This window comes from Chamaea fasciata, unplaced genomic scaffold (genome assembly GCF_029207755.1).
Source record: "Chamaea fasciata isolate MVZ Bird 193981 ecotype frontalis unplaced genomic scaffold, bChaFas1.0.hap1 SCAF_207, whole genome shotgun sequence".
Classification (NCBI taxonomy): domain Eukaryota; kingdom Metazoa; phylum Chordata; class Aves; order Passeriformes; family Sylviidae; genus Chamaea; species Chamaea fasciata.
This window is the reverse complement of record NW_027094292.1, coordinates 6,829-24,470: the sequence shown is the minus strand read 5'-3', so window position 1 is coordinate 24,470 and position 17,642 is coordinate 6,829. Positions and strand designations below refer to the sequence as shown.

Below are 17,642 nucleotides of genomic sequence, written 5' to 3'. Positions count from 1 at the left end.
CAAGGTGCCTTTGGTGCCTCAGGCTCTCCCTGGCACAGCTCCCAGCACGGCACTCTGCACTTGTGCCCGAGCCCTTCGTTGTGTTGGCTTGGCCTGGGGCTTTTCCTGCAGCGGGACCTGCCCTGGTCATGGCACAGGAAAGGCAGTTCCTCATGGAGCAGGAGGCTCTGCCTGGAATGGGCTCAAACAAGTCCAACAAGGCTCTGTTTACTTCAAAATTGCTTCCTAGAGCACTATATTCTATATAATTGTTACAGCTCCTATACTGTGGAGTAAATAACTCTCTTTTTTCTATTTGCTCTGTTGTGTAAATAAATCTTTCTGTCTAATCCTGATCAGAATCAATCATAGCTGTATTTATGGAAATATATCTGGTATTGAATCGGTAATCCTGGGGGACAAATTGCATTGCAGTTCAATTCCACCTGTCCAGTCTTTTACACGTAAACCTTTGACAAAGTCTGGGACTAGGACTGGATCCAGCCACTCCCAGTCTCCTCTCTTAGATGGAATTTGAAAAGTCAGGCATCCTGGAGGGGTTTGAGGATCCATGGTGTCTGTTGGGTGTCATTTCTCTACCTCATGACTCAGCAGGAGTTTCTCCAGTGAAGAAATGAAGCTTTTGCCTGGAGCTCCCACTCTGCCCATGACAGGAAGCTGTCAGAGTCTGTCCAAGGATGTGATATGCCTCACGACTGTCTCCAATGATTGAGGACTGAGACCCCAGGCTCTGAAAGCAGCCCCTGGCCTGGCTGAGGTGGAACGCTTGCCAAGTCTCGGAGGACTGGTATGCATCTCCATGAGAGCGGAGTGCAAGAACAATGGAACTGGTCACAGTGGACTGAGCCAAGGCTGCCTGTCCAAACTGGGCTGTCCGTACTGGAGGTAAGGTTTGCAGCTTGTTCCTGAGCACTCAGCCTTTACACAGCTGGTTCCTGCTTTGGCTCTGTGCCCCTTGCTTTGCTTCCCGCCTTGACCAACCTATAAAACCTCTGGAGACGCCCGCTCACTTTTGTGATCACCCCACGGGAGAAGATCGCGTCTATAGGCATCGTTAGGCGTCGAAGACTCGACCCTCCACGTTCATAGCTATAATCCCCTTCCCCTCTTTCTCTCTCTTTCTTACTATTTTTTATTTCTCTCCCCACTATGGCATTTGTTGGCACTAAATAAAGGTGCATTTGTGATGGAGTAAACTGAGTTTGTCCCCCGCTGTGTCTTTTGTGCTCTGAGATCCCTAAAACGAACCATCACGAACCCCGCTTGTGTGAGCGGATCGTGACATGAAATTGGCGTCACGGACAGGATCTTGATGGACAGAGGGGTTGCGGGTTTTGTATAGCTTGTAACAGGGGAAGGACCCTCGTCTCAGCCGCACCTAGCACGCCACTTGGGTGAGCGCTGTTAGAAAGCAAGGGGGGCCAGGGAAAATTCCCGCACACTGTACACACCCAGGCGTATAGCACTCCCTGTCATCAGGATTTCACAAAAGGATCTCATTGTGCAAAAGATGGGACTGTAGTTAGTTTTTGTGTGTTTTGGGCTGCTTGGTGTCGTTGAGGAGACAACTCTTTGGAACTAAGATGAACCTCCCAGGCAGTTTTGGTCTCCTCGCCCATTCCAGGGAAGCAAAGGGAAACACAGTTTTAGCTGTGCCTTTGGTGTAACTTGAAGCGTACCTCCCTGAGAGTGGTTTTGGTCCCTGCACAAAATGAGTGAAAAAGATAAGAATGCATTTTATGCTTTGCTAGCCAAACATGGTGCTAGACCTTCTCCAGACGGAGAAAGGTGGGCACAGAATAATTGGTTCAACTTTGAAAAGATTGTAGATAGAATATATTCTTTGCAACATGAGGCTAGATACAAACTGGGCAGAAATAAAACCATTCTTTGCTCAGTTTTGGGGGCCTGTCTTTCAGCAGCCATAGAAACCCGTTTTGAACGGGTGAGTGAAGAAAAAGCAGTCTTAGAATCCCTGCAGAATTAGGTAGAAGCTTTGCAAAAACAATTAGAACAGGAAAGAAATCAGAATTATTTGCTGCAGATTTCCCTTGCAGAAGGGCGAAGTAAAAACTTAAAATCTGCAGATTCACCCACAGAAAGAAAAATAGAAGGAAAGGAGACATACAACATGAAACAAATATACCCTCAGAAAGAATTAGTACACATGCAATATTGTGGGGAACACTGTTGCTCTAACTTGAGACCTCTCATCAAAACAGAATATAATTATATAAATGAAGAAGATGGTGATCCCCACATAACCACCAAAGAAATACCATACACAGCCACTGAATTAGCTAAATTAAAGACAGAATACTCCCGCCTCCCTAGTGAATCAGAGACGGAGTATGTTTTCAGAGTTTCCCTCACAGGGGGCGACCAAATTAAATTAAGTGAACAAGCAAGTGGCTACTGGGGACATGGAGTTTTCTTAACGACAGGAAACACACATGCTCCATGGTCCCTGACACAGCGTGCAGCTCACTGGGCAGGGGGGTTAAACCCCCTAGAGACGGGCGACCCTCTGGCAATAGTCGGCACCTCAGACCAACTCCTAGAAAACATACACAAAGCTGCATGCTTGCAAATGATACAGGAAAGAAAATTAATCTCTGGCTGTGAGTCGCCAATGCAACAGCCTGTCAAACCTGAGATTATGACCCCTTTAATTCGAGGTCTGCCAGAGTCTCTTAAACCAACAGCAATTCTTCTTCAAAAAACAATAGCATCTATCACTCCGGTAGACAGACTTGAAAGATTTCTTGGCCATACAAGAGATCAAACTGGTTCCACTGACTCCTCACCTTTCACAACTCCTAGCACACAATCTAACAGCAGTTATAAACTTTGGACATGGAGTGAGGTAGCAGAGGAGTTAGTAAATTACAGTAGAAAATATGGACCAGTGAAGTACTCAGAGGACAAACCAGAAAAACCCAGAGGAGTCAGGCACATTGCCTCTCCTAATGAAAAATGAGAAAAGGGAAAACAAATTTCCAACCGGCAGCAGCTGTGGTTGCTAGGGCTGAAAAGGGGAGTTCCACGAGAAGTAATGGATAAATTGCCTTATGATAAATTGGCTAAAATAATTTCCAGTTGGCCCTGTCCCAAACCTATTGTGTTGGAATCATCCAACCAACAACCCAGTGCACCTCCTCTTCCACAAGCCTTGGGCAGCCTGCCACAACATTCCCCAACACAGGTTTTAAGCAATTAGACACAGCTCTCTCCCCGCTTCAGGGAAGTGAAACACACCAACCTCCTTTAAACTAGAAACTCCGTTTCTCGATAGTGAGCGAAGAAACGGAGACTGGATGTTTTTGAGGAAGCTCACAAAGGACCCGAGAACAGGGGACATATTGATTACAGCAATAGTTGGCCCCAAACAAATATTAATAACTTTTGTTGTGGACACAGGGGCCCAAATCAGTGCATTGAAAATCACACACGCCCAAAAGTGTGGGCTTGTTCCCAGCAAAAAACGATGTTGTGTTTTAAATGCTCTAGGAACTACAGAGTCTATGAGTATCGCTCTAGTAAAACTCACACTGCCCGGAGAAGACAACCCAATAGCTGTCCAAATGGCCATTGGAAACATTCCTGACAGTTTGTTAGGGATGGATATACTTGCTGGGAGACAATGGGAAGACTCAGAAGGCTTTCTCTGGTCTTTCGGAGCTCCCAGCCTTAACATCAGGCTGCTACAAACAGCTCCTTCCCTACCGTTCAGCAAAATCACTTCTGTGAAACAATATCCTTTACCCTCTGGTGCTAAAGATGGCATCAAGCCAGTCATTCAGGAATTGAAAGATCAAGGAGTAATTGTTAACACTCACAGCCCTTTTAACTCACCAATCTGGCCAGTTAAAAAACCCAATGGAAAGTGGAGACTGACAGTTGATTACAGACGGCTTAATGCCAACACAGACCCTCTTACAGCAGCGGTCCCAAATACAGCTGAATTAATAATATCAATTCAGGAAAAAGCTCACTCTATTATGGCAACAATAGATGTTAAAGACATGTTTTTCATGATACCCATACAACAAGAAGATATGGACCGTTTTGCCTTTACATGGGAGGGACAGCAATATACCTTCACACGTCTACCCCAAGGGTAGCGACACTCCCCCACTTTAGCCCACCATGCTTTAGCCCAAGAATTAGAAGAACTATCTAAACCTGACACTGTAGCTGTTTACCAATCCATAGATGATATTTTAGTGGGAGGGGAAGAAAGAGAAATAGTGGAGGATGTTCAACAGAAAATAATTTCCCACTTAGAAAGCCTTGGTTTGCAGACCCCCTCAGAAAAAATACAAAAACCTTCTCAAGAAGTGAAATTTTGAGGCATGTGGTGGAAAGGAGGTGTGACATGCATCCCACCAGACACCCTAACTTCTTTAGATCAAATCAAGATGCCCGAATCTAGAAAAGAACTCCAACAAGCTCTAGGACTATTGGTATTTTGGAGAAAACACATTCCAGATTTTTCAATTATTGCCAGACCTCTTGATGATTTGTTGAGAAAGGGAGTAAAATGGGACTGGAGCCCTTCTCAGGAAGAAGCATTACAATTGTTGATTTTTGAAGCCACAGCTCATCAGGCCCTAGGCCCTATCCACCCAGCAGATCCTTTTCAGGTAGAATGGGGATTTGCTACCTCAGGATTGTCAGTACATATATGGCAAAGGGGTCCTGAAGGCCCAATCAGACCTGTTAGCTTCTACTCCCCTGGCTTTAAAGATGCTGAAAAAAGATTTACAACTTGGGAGAAAGGCTTATTTGTTGTTACCCAAGCTCTCATAGAAGTAGAAAAAATCACAAGAAAACAACCAATTGTGTTGAGAGGTCCCTTTAAAGTCATTAAAATAGTGATCACAGGGACTCCACCTCCTGAAGGGGTAGCACAACGAGCCTCAGTAAGGAAATGGTATGCACAAATAGAGCATTCTAATAACATCTTTTCAATTACTGAAGGCGCTGTGAAAAATTTACCAATACAAGACACAGAGAATCTGAATAGCAGCCAAGACAAACCTGCCTCAGTTCTTAAAATAGCCCCTCCCTTCTCCCCTGAGCAAACAGCACATTCATGGTTTACTGAGGCCTCAGCTAAGCGTGAAGGAAAAGTGTGGAAATACAGAGCTGTAGCTTTGCACACTTCTTCTGCAGAGCGGATCATTACAGAAGGGGAAGGCAGTGCCCAAATTGGGGAACTTAGAGCTGTTTGGAGTGTTTTCCAGAGGGAGGCACAAAACACCTCTCTTGTCTGTATTTACACTGACTCCTATGCTGTATATAAGGGCTGCACTGAATGGCTGCCTTTCTGGCAACAGAATGATTGGGAAGTTAACAGAATTTCAGTGTGGCAGAAAGAAAAGTGGCAAGAAATTTTACAAATTGCAAGTCAAGGGAATTTTGCTGTAGGGTGGGTAGCCTCTCACCAGACAGATGATAATCCAGCAGGAGAATGGAATAACAGAGCTGATGAATTAGCAAAATTAAGTCCTCTGAAAAAGGATGAAATCACTGAAGATTGGGAGCACTTATTAGAATGGCTGCATGTAAAACGACAACACACAGGTACAAAAGATTTATACAAGGAAGCTCATGCCCGGGCTTGGCCCGTTACCAGAGAAATGTGTAACACCTGCATTTCAGCCCGTGAGCAGCGTCGCAAACGGCTAGAAAGACATCCTTTAGAGGATGACCCACTACACTTGAGGACAGGTAAAGGCTTATGGGATGCATGGCAGGTAGATTACATGGGTCCCTTTAAGCAATCAGGAGGTAAACATTTTGTGTTAGTGGGGGTTGAGATTACATCTGGATCAGTTCAAGCCGAGGCATTTAAAAGGGCTACAGGGGAAAACACTGTTAAAGCATTGCAGATATGGTTCGGGACTTTCCCAAAACCACAGGAAATTCAATCTGATAATGGGTCACACTTTACTGCTAAAGTAGTACAGGAATGGGCAAAAGGTGAAGGGATAAAATGGTCTTTTCACACTCCCTATTACACTCAAGCTAACGGAATTGTAGAAAGGACTAACGGTCTTTTAAAACGACTTCTGAAACCACAAGAGGGAGGCTGGGATGGCCGGTTGCATAAAGCGGTGCAAAGTGAAAATGAAAGATGGGGGGTAAATGGGTGCCCCAAAATTACTGCTTTTTGCCCAAATCCTCTGAGCTTAATCTCCTCACAAAGAGGACCAAATGATCCCGAAAATCCAGTTCATGACCCGGGACACCCTGTTTTGGTAGACCTCCCTACGGTGGGAGAAGTACCACTTGTGTTGAAAACTTCTCTGAATAAAGTTGCGTGGATAGCATCTGATGCCTTAGGAAAAGAACATCGGATAAATACCCGCTGGATAATTCCATCATTTTAATGTTCTGCCCTTAGGTGGCAGATTTTTCTGTGTTTTGCTATTGCAGGAGAACTCCGAGGGGACACTTCAAGTGACATGAAAACAAAATAACCATGTTAACATTATTAATACTTCTCTGTATCCTGCCACACTCCCATGGCCAGGAGCCAGCTGAGTGGCCGTGGTCTGAAGCCACTGTTAGATATACCAGTACTCAAGAATCACATCCCAGAAGTCGTCACCTGAACCTGGCAACCTCAGGGTATCATGGTGGTCCACGTGAGTGGGGATGGGATAAGAATGAACGGGTTACAACTCTAAATGGAACAGTTGGTTTGGGGATATTTTTGTGGGCGGATGTTGGGATCGGGATTGTGTGGGGCTGGGTGGGTGGGATGTGGTTTGATAGTAAATCAAACTTGGAGAGTTCTTGATCACATGGACTGGGATCACATGGACTGGGATTTCACAGGCTGGACCATCTGGATCAGAACCATAGAGACTGGGATCATCTGGACCGGGGTGGCCGCCTCGGAACGATGCGAACCGAGGCGGTCCCGCCCGGCCCAGGGCAACCTCCCCGTCCCTCCCAGTCCCGCCCGGGGGCGCGGCCAAAACTCCCCAGAAAGAACGCGGCGGTCCCGGATCGATCCTGGAGCCGATCCCGGAGCGATTCCGGGTCCGATCCCGGTCCCTGTTTCGGCCTCGGTCTCAGTCTCGGTCCCGGAGCGCTCCCGGTGCTGATTCCGGTCGCGGTGCCGATCTCGATCCCGGAGCGGTGCCAGTCTCGGTGCCAGTGCCGGTTCCACTTTCAGTCCTGGTCTCAGTCTCGGTGTCGGAGCGGTGCCGGTGCCGTTTTTGGTCCCGGAGTGCTCCCAGTGCCAATCCCAGTCTTGGTCCCGGTGCGGTGCCAGTCTCGGTGCTGGTTCCGGTGCCGGTCTCGGTCTCGATCCCGGAGCGCTCCCGGTCTGGGTTCTGGCCGCAGTCCTGGAGCAGTCCTGGTGCCGGTGCCGGTTCCGAAGCGCTCCCGGCGCCGGTCCCAGTGTCGGTGTCGGTGTCAGTCTTGGTTCCGGTACCAGTTCTGGTGCCGGTTTCGGTGTCGGTCCCACAGTGCGGGTCCCGGAGCGGTGCCGGTCTCGGTTCCGGTGTCGGTCTCAGTCTCGGTGCTGGTGCCGTTTCTGGTGCTGGTCTCGGTCTCGGTCTCGGTGCCGGAGATTTTAGGGTCTTTTGGGTGATTTTAAGCCAAGCCGGGCCCTTTTAGGACCGCGCGTTCCCTTGACCCCGCCCATTCCCCCTCAGAATTCCCGCCGTTTCCTGGACCCCGCCCCTTTCCCCTCCCAGTTCCCGCCCTTTCTCTGACCCCGCCTCGTTCCATTCGTTCCCCGCCCTTTCATTGGCCACGCCTCTTTTTCCTTGGACCCCGCCCATCTGCTGGCGCGTTCCCTCGAGCGCATGCGCAGATGACCCAGAAGTGGCTTCCCCCGGGCGCCGCCATCTTTGTTCCCGGTCCCCCGAGCCGGCTCCGGCGTGTCCGAGACCTGCGGTGGGGCAATGGGGGATCTAGAGGGGATCTATAGGGGATCTGTAGGGGATCTCTAGGGGATCTATAGGGGTCTGGGGGGACCTGGGGGTGTCTTTAGGGGGTTTAGTGGGTGGTCTGTAAGGGGTTTAAGGGGGTCCATAGGGGATTTAGGGCGGTCTGGGCGTCCCTAAAGGGGGCTGGGCGGGTCTCGGGGCTCTATCTGGGTCTGGGGGCTCTGTAGAGGGTCCAGCGGGGTCCGTAAAGGGGGTCGGGGCGTCCCTAAATGGGGTCTGGGTGTCTGTGGGGGATTTGGGGGGTTTCTGTGGCGTTTTGGTGGGTTGGGGGGTCTGTAGGGGATCTCTAGGGGTCAGCGGGAGCCTGTAGCGGGTCCGGAGAGGTCTGGGGGTGTCTGTGGGTCCCTGTGGGGGATTTGGGGGGTCTGGGGGGGTCTGGAGGTCCCCAGGGGGGTCTGAGGGGATATGTAGGGGCTCGATAGAGGGTCCGGGGGCGCCTGGGGGATCCTATAGGGGATCTGGGGTTCTCTACATGGGATGTAAGGGGGTCTGGGGGAGTTTTGGCATCTCTATAGTGGAGTTCTGGGGTCCATAAAGGAAATTTTTGTGAATTTTTGGCTCTATACAGCTAATTCTTGGAAATTTGGGGTCCAAATTGGGCAATTTGGGGTGTTCTATTGAATTATTAAAAAAATAGGAATATCGCCCTAATGCCGATATCCAACAATGACGGACAAAAGACTCTCCAGCAGTTTAGAGTTAGAAAGTGTATGTTTAATTACGACGCCAGACAGCGTGCGGGATAGCTCCCGAACACACGCGCGCTCACAGAAGATCACAGGGTCTTTTTATGTACAGAAGGATTGAATACCCAAAACACAAATGTATATTCATGACTTCAGTACCTCCCATTCCCCGCTTCCTATGGTAATTAGCCAAAAGCTATTAAGCATGCGTGGTTTGTTCTTTGAAATGGGTCGGTGGTCTTTTTTATGGGGCGGGGTCTCAAAATGATGAAGTAAGTGAGTCTTCTTCGCTTTGACTTTTTAACCTTTTAGTGTTGCGTGACGACTGAATCCCGTTTTCCCAGGAGTATTTCAATTATGAATTTACTGTGCTTCTTGAAGCCTATTGATTAGTCAGAATACACAAACATAAGTTGACAGGCCCCATGATTTATCAGTTCCTTAAATCCGGCTTCTGCTTATCAAAAGGGAAGTCTATCTGTCTTACTTCAGCAATATCCAGTATAAAGTCTGTAATTCTTCAAAATTAATGTTTCAATCCCCTTGGTCCCTGCTCCCTCGTGGCCATGGCAAGAGCGGGCTGGGCTGGCCCTGGCAGGGGGCTCTCCTCGGGTCCCTGCTGATCAGGGCTATGGCCCCGTGTTCCTCTGTCTTGCAGCCCTTGAAGACACGGCAGATGACAGCAGCCCTGCCATCAGAAACCTGGCCATTGAAACAGCCTTGGTCCTCCGGGCAGTCCAGAGAGCTCCGTACTCCATCCTGCGGAAGCTGCGAGATCAGCTCCGCAGGGCACGGAAGACACGGCCTCGACTGTCGGGCCTGGGCTGGCTGCGCTGCTGGAGCTCTACGGAGAGCTGATCTGGGACACTCTGTCTGCTGGGGCCAACTGAGCCAGCGGGGATTTTCTTCTTCTACAGGATTCTTCTTTTCTTCTTTTTTTTCTTCAGTATATAAATATAGGATATGTGTTACAATACACGGACTCCCAGGATTTTTCTTTTGCTGCCCTGGGTGCACAGGGGAAGAGGGGGAAAAGGGTGCTTTGTGCTCAGCAAGCTGCCCAGGCGTGCAGCCTTGCAGGGAAAATGGCCAGAAGCCCCTTGGCCCTCGGTGGTCCTGCGGAAGCCTTTGCACGGCCGAGAGAGCGCGTGGGCGGGGGCCGGAGCTGTGGGCATCCCTGCGAGGCCGGAGCCTGGAGATGGCCACAAGCCCTGTGCCAGCCAGGAACCGCCGTCTGTGTCCTCCTGCCCGTGTGCTGCTGGCCGGATTGCTGAGGGCTCCGCGGTGCCTCTTGGTCGGGCTCCTCTGGAGCTGCTGTGGGGCTGCGCCTCTGCTGCCGGGCAGGCTGGCCGGGCTGGGGGAGACTCTGAGGGGCTGGGCTGGTGGGAAGCCCTGAGGAATTGGGTGTCAGAGGCCACAAGCAGCCCCTGGGGAGCTGCCATGTTCCTGCCAGCCGGCTGCTCTGGCGCTCCCCCAAAGCACCTGCGGAGTGAGTGCAGGGAAAGGTGGAACCTTGCGCTCAGGGCCCTTCTCGAGCTCACTGAGGATCCCTCCCTCAATGGTGACAAGGGGGCAGTGGCTGGAGCTGAGCTGGGGAATGCAGTCGCTTGGGCTTGGCTGGGCTTCGAGAGCTCAGGCAGCTGCTCCCAGCTCTCCTGCCTCCTGGTTCGGCTGCCCGAGTACCTCGGGACAGGCCTTTGGCCTCTGGGCCCTGTTGGCACCAGGGCGGCGTTTCACGACTTGTGCTCTTCACAGACCAAAAAAGTGTGGCCCCTGCCTGAACATTTTGTGGAGTTCCTGCGGGACACAGATGAACAGTCAGTCAGGATGACGGCCGTGATACTCAGGTTTGCAGTTTTGGACAAGGACATGCTGAGACCCAGCCCTGTCGCCCTGCTGCTGGTTGCGGTGCTCCTGCCACTCTCTGACCATGCAAGGCTCTGTGCCCCCAGCCACGGCCACTGTGTGCCCACCAAACACTTGGTGCCCTGTGGGTTTGCAGGCTCACGCCCAGCTGAGCCCCGAGCAGCCGATGCTGAGGTCTTTTTTTCTTCCTTTCATAGAGGATAACGGCCAGGTGCAGCTGCTGTCCACACTGCTCTTCTGAAAATTGGTGACTGTTTGCAGGGCCGCTGGGAGGGAATATTGGGGTTCCTGGCAGCAGGATCCTTGTGCAGCTTCAGGCTGGGGTGGGCAGCACTTCCATCTGCAGCTTCCATGTGCTGCTCCGGCAGCTGCTGCTGCTGGGGACCCTGAGGGAAGAGGCCACGGGAGGGATGGAAATGCTGCACGGACAGCAGCAGCCAGGGCCAGGAATGAGCTTTGCCTTCCTGGCTGCTGAAATGAGGCTCCTTTAGTGCAAGAGGAGGCAAAGGCAAAATCAATTTCAACAATTCAAGGAAAACTGTGGAAAATTGGAAGCCTCTCAAAATGTCACACATTCATCTGGAGCTCTTCAGCGTTGGTTCTTGTAAAAAGCCTTTCCCGTTTTCCCTTGGCTCTGAGATTCTGGGAGCCACCGCTGGGCTTCAGAGTTCAACTGATTTTTATTTTCCAGGTTTTTAAACAGAGCTCTGAATTGGGCATCTCTTGCCACTTTTTCTGCTCAGAACCTTGAGAAAGGTTCTCTGCTCCTGTGAGCCACATCTTGAAGGGTGCTTGGCAACCATGGAATGCTCTGGGAAAGCACTTGATTGACTTCAGGGCCAGGCTGGAGAGCTCAGCCTGAGGAAAGAACTGTTCCAGATGCCTCTGTCCATGTCCAGCTCCTCACAGCTGAGTCCCTGAACACCCTGGGTGGTTTATAGGGATTGATTTTCCCCTCCTGTTCACTTGGAGGTGATTTTGCCATCCTTTAGAGGAACATCTGACCAGCCTCTGCCCCCATTGCATTTTATTCTCTCCACTTTGAAGCTGGACCGCTGGGTTTGACATGTAAATTCGTAGTGTCTCCCCGTTCTTCCCTCCAGCCCTCAATTGTGACTTGTATTAAACACTGCAAATGGCCTCATTTGTCTGGTGGGGAAGATGTGAGGTGGAGAAAGTTAACAGGATTTGTTTTCATGAACCTTGTGCTAGTAAAGAAAAATGAGGTTTGTCATTTTGGTGTGGTGCTGAGTGTTGGGATTTGGGAGTTTATTTCTTGCTATTGTTCTTATTATTTATTAGTGTTACTTTTCACTGGTCAGATTTTTAAATCTTAGACACGATTAACCAAGGCTGGATGTAACTCATTAGGAAAATTCCCTTGCATTTTCCACTGGGATTAAACGGTTCAGTCGACTCCAAGTTGCCAGTGGATTCTAAAGATGGGAAATCCTGTTAGTGGTGGGTTTGGTGTGGTTTGGAGCTGGGGAAGGCTCTCATCCCCTCCCGGAGATGCCCCAAGCCCGCTCTGCTGCCACGTCTGCACTCGCGGCCCCTCACGGCTGCCCTGCCCTGGGGACATGGTGGGACCCCGCTGCTGCCGGGGCTGAGGCTCCTCACGGCCCCTCAAACCCCTCCTGGCTACACAGAACCTCTCCTGGCCCCTGACAGCCCTTCATGGCCCTTCATTGCCCCTCCCGGCCCCTCAGGGCCCCTCCCGGCCCCAGGCGTGGAGCTCCTCCCGAAGGAGAAGGGGCCGGGCCCTGCTGGTTCTCCTTTTATTTCAGTCGTTTCGCAGCCGTGAGGAAAGAAAGGCTGAAATGGAGCCTTTGCCCAGCGGTTCCCTGCGGGTCAATTGCGGCCGAAGCTCCGTGCCGGCGCTGGCCCCAGCACCAGCATCCCCGCAGCCCCGCCGGCCTTTGCTGTCCCCCCGTGTCCATTCCCTGTCCCCGAGGCCTGCCCGGCTCTGGCAGCAGCAGGAGCCGCAGCGCAGCGGGCGCCGGCCCGGCCCCGCCGGGGCTCCCGGGCAGGAGCAGCAGCAGCGCCAGCCCCTTCCCACCTGCTCCTGCCTCGCCTTCCAAGGCCTTTGTCCGGCTCAATTGCGGACTGGAGCAACGCTCACCCGCCAACAGCCCAGACTGCTCAGGGCCCGCCTGTGCTGCCCCGACCCAGCCTCCAGAGAAAGGAAGGGTCGGCTTCCAGCGCTGTTTTCAGCACTGTTTCACTCAGCCTGAGGTGACGGCAGGAGGCTGCTGCTGCCTTTGCCTTGGCAATTGGAGATGGCGGCTGCTGCTGCACCCCTCTGGCTGCCGACTGGATTTTATCAGGACAACTGCAATTGCCTTTTTCCATCCTTGCTACCCGCTGTGCTTTTGTGACAGTGAACTCAGTCTTTCTGGTGCAGGCACCGTGCAAAGAAGAGATTGAAATGCTCCCAAGTCCCCGGGCACTAAGTCGAGGGGAATGAAAGCCACACAGGCCACATTTGCAGCGCTCCAACACAGCCCTGCTGCTGGTGCTGCTGAAATAGAATCAACTTAGAGAGGCCATCACAAAAATTGCCGCTGGGGTGTCAAACAAAATGCAAAAATGCACCCGGAGAAAGAAAAACCAGAACTTCTTGACTCACTTCATTGCTTCCTCCGAGCAGCAGAAAAGGGAGATGCCCAGAGGTATTTCCAGCTGCTGCTGATCCCAGCTGGAGCTCTCTGCAGAGTCCCAGCAGGAACCTGAGCCCAGCCCGGGGAGCTCACACAGTGTCAGGGAGATTCTGTCTCTGGATTCAGTCAGGGTTGCATTCCCCAACAAGTGCTGGTGCCACCTCCTGTTTTCTTGGATTAAAACAGTAACAAGGAAAACCTTACCAATGGCACAACTCCCCAGTCCACAAGGAAAAAAGAAAGGACAAATCGTAAAGTTTTCCAAACATTTGTCCTGCTTTGCTGCAAAAGTCGTGCTGCATTCAGTATGGAAATCCAGGAGAAGCTGCAGTTGGTGGCACATCTTGTGCCAGAAGCTCGACCTCGTTCTCCACCAAAGGTTCTTGAAAAGAGCAGCTGGGACTGTGGTGAAGGTTGCTGGAAAACTGCAACAGCTTTCCAGAAGTGAAATGAAAACGCAAGAAATAAACCAAGACGTTTTCCTCTATTTATTTCTATGCTTCCCTTTTCCGTGTTGCACTACTTCTCCGTGCCATTAATCCCAAATGGATCTCACCTCTCAGATCAATGACTTAGTGAGTTTTAGACCCTCGAAAATACCATGGGCCGTACACAGAGTTTGCCTTCCCCTGTTTTTGCTGCAAAGTAACGCTGGAGACATAAGCGTCGTGCTTGGGTCGGGCACGAATCCTACAACCAGGGAATGTGTCCTGACAGTGTCTGACCCTCAGCAGGGACAATGCACAGCAGCGACCGAGGGAATTCCTCTGCCACGGCGCAGGAGTCAGGCCTCTGGATCTGGGCTCAGCACGGCCAAGTTGCCGTGTTTGGAGCGGCTCGGGGGCTGCCCCCGGGGAGCGCGGGGCTGGAGCGTGGAACGGACACGCGGACAAACGGCCCCAGGGCTCCAGTTGCAGCGGCGGCAGCGGCAGCAGCAGCGGCAGCAGCGAGTCTACGGCGTCTACGACCCCTCCCCGTCCCTCTCTTGTTCCTCCTCTCCCTCTCCCGCTGTCCCGCACTCTGTCTCGCTGTCCCGCAGCCTCTCCCGGTGTCCCTTTCCCGACACCCCCCGGCCCCTCTCTGCGTCCCCGTCCCGGCCTCTCCCTCTCCCCCCGCAGGGCTGGGCCATGCCCCGGGCCCGCCCCCGGCCCCGGGCCCGCCCCCGGCCCCGGGCGTCCCGCCGCGGTCTGGGCTCCGCCCGGCTCTGGCGGTGCTGGCTGTGGCGGTGCTGGGCGGGCATCAGTGCCTGGGGCCAGGGCGGCATCGCTGCGCTTTGGCTGCGCCTGTCCCGACCCCGGCCCCGGCCCCGGCCCCGGCCCCGGCCCCGGCCCCGGCCCCGGCCCCGGCCCCGGCCCCGGCCCTGGCCCCGATCCCGGCCCCGACCCCGAACCCAACCCCCGCCCCGGCCCCGGCCCCGGCCCCGGCTCCTCCCGGGCCCCGCGGACACACGCGGCGCGGCCGCTCCCGCCGCCTCCGCCGCGGCTTGCCCGGCCCGAGCTCCGCCGCTCGGCAGCGCAGCCGCCGGCCTCGAGCCGCCGGGGCCCGGGGCGGGTGGGGATGCCCGGCCCGGGGCGCTCGGGGGGCGCTCGGGGGCCGTGTCTGGCCCCGGGCCGAGCGCTGAGGGCCGCGTGTCGCCCGCAGGGGAGGCGCGGGAGGCCCTGCAGGACCGGTACCGGCTGGGTTCGCTGCTGGGGCGCGGAGGCTTCGGCAGCGTCTACTCGGGGACGCGGCTCTCGGACGGCGCCCCGGTGAGCGGCGGGGCTGGCGGCGGGCGGAGGAGGAGGAGGGCGGAGGAGGAGGAGGAGAAGATCGGGGCGCGGCGGGGCAGGCGGCGAGCTGAGCCCGCTGCTGGCCTTTGCTCGCAGGTGGCCATCAAATGCGTGCCCCGGGCCCGCGTCCAGCACTGGGGCGAGCTGGTGAGTGAGCGGGGCCGGCGGGAGAAGCTGGGGCCCGGCAGGGGAAGAGCCGGCGGGAGCCCTGCAGGGAGAGCGGGCGTGGGCTGAGCGGGGGGCCCAGAGCATCCGGGGCTGGGTGAGGGGTTCCCGAGCCCTGGCACAGCCTCAGCCCCACTGACGGCATCGTGGTCCTTCGGCAGCCCAACGGCGCCCGTGCGCCCCTGGAAATCGTGCTGCTGGACAGGCTGTCCTCTGGATGTGGTGGCATCATTCAGCTGCTGGAGTGGGTTGAGCTCCCCAACAGCTTCCTGTTGGTGCTGGAGCGTCCGGAGCGGTGCCAGGACCTCTCGGGTTTCCTGGCGGAGCGGAGGTTCCTGCCGGAGGAGGAGGCGCGGGGGCTGTTCCGCCAGGTGCTGGCGGCCGTGCGGCACTGCACCAGCTGCGGGGTCCTGCACCGCGACATCAAGCCCGAGAACATCCTGCTCGACCTGGCCACCGGGCAGCTCAAACTGATCGACTTTGGCTGCGGCGCCTTCCTCCAAGACACAGCCTACAGGCAATTTGCAGGTGAGCCCTCTCAGGGGATGTTCCTGGGCATCTCACGGCCCAGCCTGGCTGTAGCACCGCGGCTTCCCCCTCTCGCTGCTAGGAGCAGCGTTATTTCTTGAGCCAAGTTGCTTTTGGGTGGGGGCGGGAGGGGGCCAGCCCCCACACGCCCAGGGATGCCGGGGCGAGGCTTTAGGAGTTGCAGCATCCCCTGATGAACTCCGTCTGTGTTCCATAGGAACCCTGCCCTACAGCCCACCAGAGTGGATCCACCACCAACACTACCACGGCGAGGCAGCGACGATCTGGTCCCTGGGCCTCCTGCTGTACCACCTGGTCATGGGGAAGCACCCGTTCAGGAGGGGCCAGCAGTTCATCTGGGGGCGCATCTTGTTCCCACAATGGCTCTCTCAAGGTGGGTCCTCATCTCTGGGCACAGGGGAATCCCGGTGCTGGGAGACAGCAGCAGGCTGATGAGCACCCTGCTCTGGCAGCTGCTGAGGAGGTGGCACATGTCCTGCTCTCCTCCAAACAGAGAATCCATGGGGAAGTTTAGGCACAGCTCTGGGCACACCCAGCATGGCCTGGGCACGGGAATGGAGGGGCAAAGCAGACGGGATCCTTCTCCAACTGACTGCTGGTTTCTGGTTTCTCTCTTCAGAGTGCCAAAATGTTATCAGGAGGTGTTTGTCCATGCAACCCTTGGACAGGCCATCCTTAGAAGACCTCTTCAATGATCCTTGGCTGCAGGGTGTTCATCATCCCTAGAAGATGGGAGAGGTCCATGTGCACAGTTTGATCCAAAGACCTGACAGGTAAGAGCTCCACACATCTCATGGCAATCAGTGCTAAAGAAAACCAGAGTGTTTTTGTCCTGCCTGTAGCTCTGAGCAGGGATGACCAGATGGGAACATCTGTGCTGGGGCGGAGCTGGAGACCTGGTGTAGCAAGCACTGGTGGCCACCATCCACCCTAGTTATGCTTGTCCTGGTTCGTTGGTGGCTGGGGCCCTGGGCAGAGCACTGACAGCCTGGTCTGGCCCCCAGGGAAGGAGGAGCCCCTGGAGAAGCTGTATCAGGTGGGGCTGCTGCTGGAGACACCAAGGACAACCCCAAGGATGCCAAGCTCTTCCTCGACCTGGCCACCGGCAGCTGAGGATGATCGACTTGGATTCTGGCACCTTCTTCAGACACGCTCCCTGGGGCCCAATTTGCAGGTGAGTCCACAGCTGGGGGGATGCTCCCAGATGTGGGCATGGCACGGCCTGGCCGGGCACCAAAGGTTCCTCCCTTTGCTGGGGCAGACGCCACAGATTCTTCACTCGGCCGTCAAGCTGCCTTTTGGCTCTGCGCAGCTGCTGAGGGCTGGATGTGCCGTGGCTGGCTGCAGGCTGGGCACGTGTCCTGCCCTCCTGCTCTGCCCCCAAAGGCAGCAGTGATGGGCAGCTTTGGGCCCAGCTCTGAGCACGGCCAGCGTGGCCTGGGCACTGCGGGCGGTCGGGACGAGGGGACAGGAGCCTTCGGCTGACGGGCAGTTTCTGGTTTCTCTCCTTCCAGCCGGGCTCTGTGGGTGCTGAGGCTGCTCTGGGCTCTGCCAGGGCTCTGCTGGGCTCAGCCCCAGGCACGGCTGGGCCGGCTCTGCCCTCACATTGCTCTGACAGCTTTGCATCAGACGAGCCCATTCTGAGCCCACCGAGTGAGCTTTCTGCTTTTGCAGGTGAGTGAGACTCTCCTGCAGGCCAAGAGATTGCAGTGAGGGATCCACATCCAATTGGCAAGAACCCAAGCACTCCACAGTTCCAGCTGAACGCCTGGATCTCCACAGGATGTTTTGTCTGTCCCGCTCTTCATTCCTTTTTTGGCTGGAATCGTGCAACTGCCCTTTCTTCCTCCTCCAGAAGTGCCACAAGTGAGCAAAACCTGGCGAGTGGACGGCGTTCCTAAGGCAGTGCAGTCTGGAGCGGATGGATGAAGAATTGCCCTTCTGCACTTCCCAAGCAGAGCAAAAAGCTGTAAG

General features: G+C 54.4%; 1 protein-coding gene across 1 annotated transcript; it reads left to right on the top strand.

Moving 5' to 3' along the window:
* Positions 1-14,306: 14,306 nt before the first annotated feature.
* LOC136304860 (serine/threonine-protein kinase pim-1-like) lies at positions 14,307-16,394 on the top strand (the record flags this gene model as incomplete). The annotated part of the gene is made up of 5 exons (XM_066208295.1): positions 14,307-14,933; positions 15,051-15,101; positions 15,281-15,647; positions 15,865-16,041; positions 16,288-16,394. Coding segments are annotated over 5 exons (1,329 nt in total), but the record flags the coding sequence as incomplete, so codon positions are not given.
* Between the last annotated feature and the right edge of the window lie 1,248 nt (positions 16,395-17,642).